This window comes from Haliotis rufescens, unplaced genomic scaffold (assembly GCF_023055435.1).
Source record: "Haliotis rufescens isolate VD_foot unplaced genomic scaffold, xgHalRufe1.0.p SCAF_7, whole genome shotgun sequence".
NCBI lineage: Eukaryota > Metazoa > Mollusca > Gastropoda > Lepetellida > Haliotidae > Haliotis > Haliotis rufescens.
Window position 1 is genome coordinate 8,591,390 of NW_025964361.1, and position 7,440 is coordinate 8,598,829.

The window sequence follows — 7,440 nt, forward strand, 5'->3', positions numbered from 1 at the left end:
TTACCACTTCGGTGAAACCCACGAGCACGGGTATGGTGCTGACAAACCTAGAAACATAATCGGGACGAACCGGGATTCGAACCCACAATCATAGGTTTCTGGCGTGCCCAAGGGACGCAACTCTGCACAGCGAATCGCGGCGCCTTAGACGACTGGGCCACCCCCTCCCCCCCGCACGCAATTGAGGTACGATGACATGCATCAACCAAGTCAGCGAGCCTGACCACCCGATCCCGTTAGTCGCCTCTTACGACAAGCATAGTCGCCTTTTACGGCAAGAATTGGTTGCTGAGGACCTATTCTACCGCGGATATTCACGGATTTAATACTGTTCTTAGTGTAACAGAAATTCCTTGTTTTGGATTGGTCCAGTACTGGTCGAATGAAATGGGGATTTCTCTGGGCTAGCGGTGTCTAATACTTGTCCCCAATAAGGGGAATACCCTGGTCAACATATTTCGAGTACTGGACATGTACAATTAAGCATGATATTGTTTGTTGTTTAACGTCACACTCATCAGTAGTCCAGCTCTATGACGGCCGTCTGTAAATAATCCAATCTGGTCCAGACAATCAAACGACAATCGAGTGATTGATGTTGTGAATAATGATCCACACCGTCGGAGTACGATGACACGCCATCAACCAAGCCCAATCACCCGATCCTTTGAGTCGCGTCTCACGACGAGCATCAGTTACTGGGGCCAACTCTAACCCGGAATCACCACGGTGGACTAAGCATAGGAAGAATTTCCATGGCTTTACTCTAGAGTGGTCAAACACAAGTCAAAGTATAAGGGGAAATCCCTGGTCGAGATTGATCAAACACCAGTCCAGGAATTAAGGTGGAATTCTTGGTCGAGATTGATCAAACATTAGTCAATGTATAAGGGGGCGTCCCTGTCTAGAGTGGTCAAACGGTAGTGCAAGTATATTGGGGAATCTGGTCGATACTGATCAAAACTAGTCCAAGTATAAGGGGAATACCTGGTCGAGATTGATTAAACACCAGTCCAAATATACGGGGGAATCCCTAGTCTAGATTGATCAAACACCAGTCCAAATATACGGGGGGATCGCTGGTCGAGATTGATTAAACATAAGTCCAAATATACGGGGGAATCCCTAGTCGAGATTGATTAAACGTATGTCCAAATATAAGGTGGGATCCCTGATCGAGATTGATTAAACATAAGTCAAAATATACGGGGGAATCCCTGGTCGAGGTTGATCAAACACAAGTCCAAGTATAAGGGGGAATCCCTGGTCCAGGTTGATCAAACACTTGTCTACATATTAGGGGGGTCCTCTTGTCTAGAGTTGTCTCACACTAGTCAATGTATAAGGGGGAATCCCTGATCGAGATTGATTAAACATAAGATCAAATATACGGGGGAATCCCTGGTCGAGATTGATCAAACACAAGTCCAAATGTACGGGGGAATCCCTGGTCGAGATTGATCAAACACAAGTTCAAATATAAGGGGGTATCACTGTTTGAGATTGATCAAACAATTATCTACATATTAGGGTGCTTCCTTTGTCTAGAGTGGTCAAACACTAGTCCAAGTAAATGGGGAATTCTGGTCGACATTGATCAAACACAAGTCCAAGTATAAGGGGGAATCCCTGGTCGAGATTGATCAAACACTAGTCCAAGTATATTGAGAATTGGACCAGTACTGTGAGCAGGATAATCGGTTTTCACTGATCGAGAATGATCTAATACTGGTCACTGTATACGGGGAATTCCACGGTATGGATTGTTCGAGTGCAGGTCCAAGTATAAGGGGAATTCCCTGGTCTCGGGGAATCTCATAATCCTAGTCTCCAAAAGTACGAACAAATACCAGGACGAAACTTACTCTAAAATGACCCAATACATTGACTCAGTGTATGGCGAATTGCCTACAGAGCTCTACTGAAGATCACAGCTCCAGTAAGAGTACCTGTATGTGGCATTAACACTCGCCCGTGTACAGGGCGAAAGGGGGGAACCCTCTCTAGTACGTGTTCCAGTAAGAGCAGTGCCCAGTTGTCGTCCTAACACTGGCCTCAGCGTAAAGAGATCTACTTGTGTGGCTATTGTCTACATATCGGCCCACACCGCCCCGCTGGGAGGGCGAGTTCTTGATCGACACTCGCCACAACAGGGGCCGCGACCCTACACTGTTACTCAGCATATCGATCTATCAAATAAAACTCCGCGCCTGGCGAGATCAGTTGCCGATCAGATCGTAAACTCTAAACAAAATCCTCGCAGAATCAATGAATTCCTTGGGACTGGCACAGGCTGCTCATAAGCTGGGCAGGGTGAAGGGGCTGCAGGGAGAGGGGGTGAGAGATATATGGGTATATGGGGGGGGGGGGGGGGGGTCCATGAAGGAGAGTCTTCTGTCACCTGACTTCGCACCTGCATATCAATAGGATTTTCTTCTTCGTGCATCAGTCTCGTTTTGCACGTGATGGGACAGATATTAAATCTTCATGAACCTCATTGTATACCAGATCGATCGAGTTGGGCGCTTAATGAGGCTTTTTAAACAAATAAATACATGTATTGCATATTTGCAATATGCGAAATTTTAATTCAATCAGAATATAATAATGAAGAATATTGTTAACAAATCTTAACGACTTAAAAGAAAGAGTTAATACACTGGCATGTTTAAAAGAAACATATCGGTTCCTCAAATATTGTAAATAACAGACATCAAGCAGCAAGGTGAGAAAACAGTGATTAACATATACACGATCTTTCCGCATATAAAAAATACCGATATCGTGACAAAAAGAGGTTAGCCGAAGAGCGAGGGCAAAACATGCATGAGAATAAAATGGCACCCAGGAAATGTACTCACCATTTTTGCTTATTGTGGGGATTACACAAATACGCTCCGTCGGTGTATCAGATAGTCTCGAACGCTAGTGGAGTGGTCCGTTAGGCTCGCTATGTTAGTTGAGACATGGCAAGGCTTGGTCGACCATAACACTTCCCTCTGACAACACCGTAAATACACAAGCCACCTTCACCCCTTCGACACAATGGCGTTGCGATAGACGCGAGTGGTTAATGTCAGTGCGGCACACACACTCAAAGTAAACCATTGAAAACGCAACCTAGTTCATATCAGTGCATTTGTAAACATTCCCTACCACCCGGCACATGTGTTTAGATCGGAGTGATTAGAAAATCTGGATCGGCAACGCCAGCGCGTTTCACCAATAACGAAACGAAACGATCCGCGCGGTAGCCGTGTTACTCGCTGAAGAGAAACGTAGCCTATTTATAACATCACAGTTGCAGGCAGTTGTGGTATTGATAAAATTAGATCCGTTTTCCGTTTATAGGTGAGCACTATTTTGGAAATCTGTTTTATTTGTAATTAATCGAAAACTCAGGCGTTTATGTGTCTCGTTTTAGTTACGAGCACGTGCTGGCAATTAAAGATTTTAATGTGTTTCCAGGCCTAACTGTACATTTCCATTCTAAATGCTTATTTTATCGTGAAGTAGCTGTTATTTTCAGTCATAAATAAATTAAAACAATCCAAGAAGCATGGAACATGCATTTAAATTTGTCCTTATGCTATTTTAACTTTTAACTTTTATAAAATAAACAAAATAATTTAAAAGTATCCCTGCAGCCAACAATCTTCTGGGCTCTCTCCCAAGAAGTGAGATACGGTGAAATGGGGTTTAACGTCGTGATGCACTTATATAGCGACGTGCATGTACGTGTGTGTGTTTGTGTGGCTGCTTGTGCTAATCCGGACTGATGCCGATTTATAGTGCTCGCTAACTGAGATACCATGGCCGAGCGCCAGACAGGGTAACAACAAGTACCATCATTTAACGTCTTTTGGTATGACGCGGCCGTGGATCGAAACCCGGCCCTTCCGCTCTTCGGGCGGACGCTCTACCACTAGACCACGGAGGCGGTCTGTCTCCCAAGAGATAGTAATACTAAGGGACTTGCTATTTGATATCCAGGATTTTTTTTAAGGAGACAGGGTTTTTTATTCAGCTACAGCTGTATTGCCGGACATTTATGTTTTTCAATAAACTCACTGCCAGATCTCTCCTCCTCTGTCAGTGTTTAGTTTTAAAACCTCATTATAAATAACTGTAATTTACAAATAAACTAATGAGCTAAAGAAAGTATACACTTGAAAATTGGATTTGACCAAAACAATTTTGGCCACCATCAAACATGCAAATAGATTTATGTAACAATTTGCCCGGCACCAGTTTCGTGTGTGTCTGTGATGTGTGTCTGTGTCGTGTGTCTGTGATGTGTGTCTGTGATGTGTGTCTGTGTCTGTGATGTGTGTCTGTGATGTGTGTCTGTGTCTGTGATGTGTGATGTGTGTCTGTGATGTGTGTCTGTGTCTGTGATGTGTGTCTGTATGTTGTCTGTCTTTCGCCGAAGACAGCAGTTTATATCGAGAGTAAATCAGGTCAGTCAGCGTGCCTTTCCACCCGTCCCTGTTCAGACACAGATAAGAATTATTCCTGGCCAAATTACCACATCGGAAAAGAGCCTGTAAATGTGATATAAGCTGTTACTATTGATTTGAAATTGTTTTGTATCGGAATTGGCGGTAGACTGCTATTAGAAACGTTAGCGGTTACTACTACTACTACTACTATTACTACTACCAATAGGTCTATTTATATTGCGCTATACCCGCATGCATGCTCAAAGCGCTACACCATTTTATTGGGAGTATACAACCCAAACTGCCTGGGAGACGCTAGGTTAACCTCATTGCCATCTCATCCTACCGGGTACCCATTAACTGCTGGGTGAAACAGAGGCACATTTCATACAAAGTCACTTGCCCAAGGTGAGGTGAGGGGAAATGGGGTTTAACGTCGCGTCCAAGATTATTGCACTTATATAGCAACGTGCATGTACGTGTGTGTGTTTGTGTGGCTGCTTGTACTAGTCCGGACTGATGCCGATTTATAGTGCTAGCTCACTGAGATACCATGCCGCAGTTTAACATGAATACCCCAGTCAGACACGTCTTGGTATGACGCGGCCGGGGATCTAACACCGGACCTTCCGCTCTCCGGGCGGACGCTCTACCACTAGACCACGGAGGCGGTCCGCTTGCCCAAGGAGACGCCACATGTGCTGTATGTGCTTCAGTGTCGAAACCCCAGAGACTGCCAGAAGCCAAGCTGTCGAACACGGTCACCCATCCAAGGACTCTCCGCGACCAACGTTGCTTAACTTCACCTGACTGGTGACCTGTGCGCTGTGCACAGGACCACGTGCCGCCAACTTGAAAATGTTCATTTATAACACAAACACCGCCATAAGTAATCTTGCTGCAACATTACAGGAATACTGACGCATATATTTTGCAACATGGCCGAGGGTATGGGTGATCACATTCAGGGGGATATTTTCAGCGAGGTATCATTTGAGTTTGACGTATTATGGGATGTCTGTTATGTTGCCAGTGTAATTGCGACATTAGATGAATGAAGTAAATTTGCTTATTGGTTTTAGTCACTGATACATAACTAGTTACCACATCTCTACAAGGCAACAATGTGTGCAGTCAGTGGAACTATGGTAATAATTCTACCTGTTTTGATCAATTTTGTTCAAAGGATTGGATGTGGTGGAGAAATGGGGTTTAACATCGCGTTTAAGATGTTAGCACATATATAAATTGGAGTGCATGCAGGTGTGTGGCTGATGGTACTAGCTTTAGTCCGGAGTAATGCCTGTTGCACGGGAGATGCTTACATTTTTGGCGAACACCTGGTGTCATCACTGACTTTCAGTGAGACACTCATATAATTTTCACCGCTATTTTGCGGGGGGCACGGGTGGCCCAGTCGTCTAAGGCGCCGCGATTTGCTGTGCAGAGTTGCGTCCCTTGGGCACGCAAGAAACCTATGATTGTGGGTTCGAATCCGGTTCGCCCCGATTATGTTTCTAGGTTTGTCAGCACCATACCCGTGCTCGTGGGTTTCACCGAAGTGGTAAACGTCTAAGACCTGCATCACTTCGGGCTTTCCTCCCACATTAAACTGAAACGCTGCGATATAACTGGAATACTGTTAAAAGCGGCGTTAAACCCAACTCACTCACTCACTCACTCACTCACCGCTTTTTTGCAATTTACACCCTGTGAAGTCTTCGTCAGATAATGGAGTCTGGTTATTCTCTGGCGTTGACGTTTTCAGATTATAAAGCTACACCACTGAGATACTGTAGCACAGTTTAACATAGATACCCCACACAGACACAGTATACTGTTTGTTTTTTGTTGTTTAACGCCGCACTCAGCAATATTCCAGCTATATGACGGCGGTCTGTAAATAATCTAGTCTAGACCAGACAATCCAGTGATTTACATCATGAGCATCGATACACGCAATTGGGATCGATGACATGCATCAACCAAGTCAGCGAGCCTGACAACCCGATCCGGTTAGCCGCCTTTTACGACAACCATGGGTTGCTGAAGACCTATTCTACCCCGGATCTTCACGGGTCCACAGTATACTGAATTCGAGCCGACCAGTCCTTGTTTTAACCCCTTAACGCCGAGTGTCAGGCAGGATAACATCTTTTAACGTCACCAGGCACTATCCAGGCAGACACACTGTATTCACTGGACCACGGGTTCAATCCAGTTGATTGGATGGCCTTATTTTTAATGTTTATGTTGACGAAGAAATAGATTATTCGAGTACAGTAAACTACGGTTATAACGAACACGCTTATAAGGAACTGACGGATATAACGAACTAACTTTTTGGTCCCGACTACTTGCTGTAATCATGCTGTATATGTGCTTATAACGAACTACGGTTATAACGAACTAAAATTAGTAGTCCCTTTGAGTTCGTTATAACCGTAGTTTACTGTATTTACATATAGTAAAAACACATTAATCCAGTCCCTGTTAATCCGGATTACCTGCATTCAAGACATGAACTCTTTTGAAAGTTTAACATATATTATGATATATGTAAAGGGATGCATTATTACATATCCCTGATTTCGTTAATCCTGGCATAGGTTTCTGGCGTGGCCAAGGGACGCAACTCTGCACAGCAAATCGCGGCGCCTCACCGACTGGGCCAACCGTGACCGATATTAATATTGGTATAATACCATTGACCAATCCTTGCCCTTGAAATGTCCCACAAGAAAACACTCGAATATGAATATTATAACGTCAAGTGTGCGGATATAAGGGTTATCACTAACGAGCTTCTTCTAATCTCCTCTGAGTGACAGTGTATATCATGTGAATTTAAAAAGGAATTCAAAAAACCATAAATAGATCTTCTCGGGTTCTTCAAGTTCGTTACCTGGAACAGATAGTACCCAAACCTGTTATTGCCAGCTATATATTTAGACGCACTTATTTACAAAAGGAATAAAAATGTCTTGTTGCCGCCAAG

The 7,440-nt window shown here is 44.1% G+C and overlaps 1 protein-coding gene across 1 annotated transcript in view; it reads right to left on the reverse strand.

The window, feature by feature from the left end:
* LOC124144455 (guanylate cyclase soluble subunit beta-1-like) overlaps window positions 1–3,232 on the reverse strand; it is a 70,499-nt gene extending 67,267 nt beyond the window's left edge. Inside the window, exon 1 of the mRNA XM_046513861.2 lies at window positions 2,862–3,232. Coding sequence (XP_046369817.1) covers window positions 2,862–2,864 — 3 coding nt within the window. The 5' untranslated portion in view covers window positions 2,865–3,232. The remainder of the gene's footprint in view (window positions 1–2,861) is intronic.
* Window positions 3,233–7,440: the final 4,208 nt, after the last annotated feature.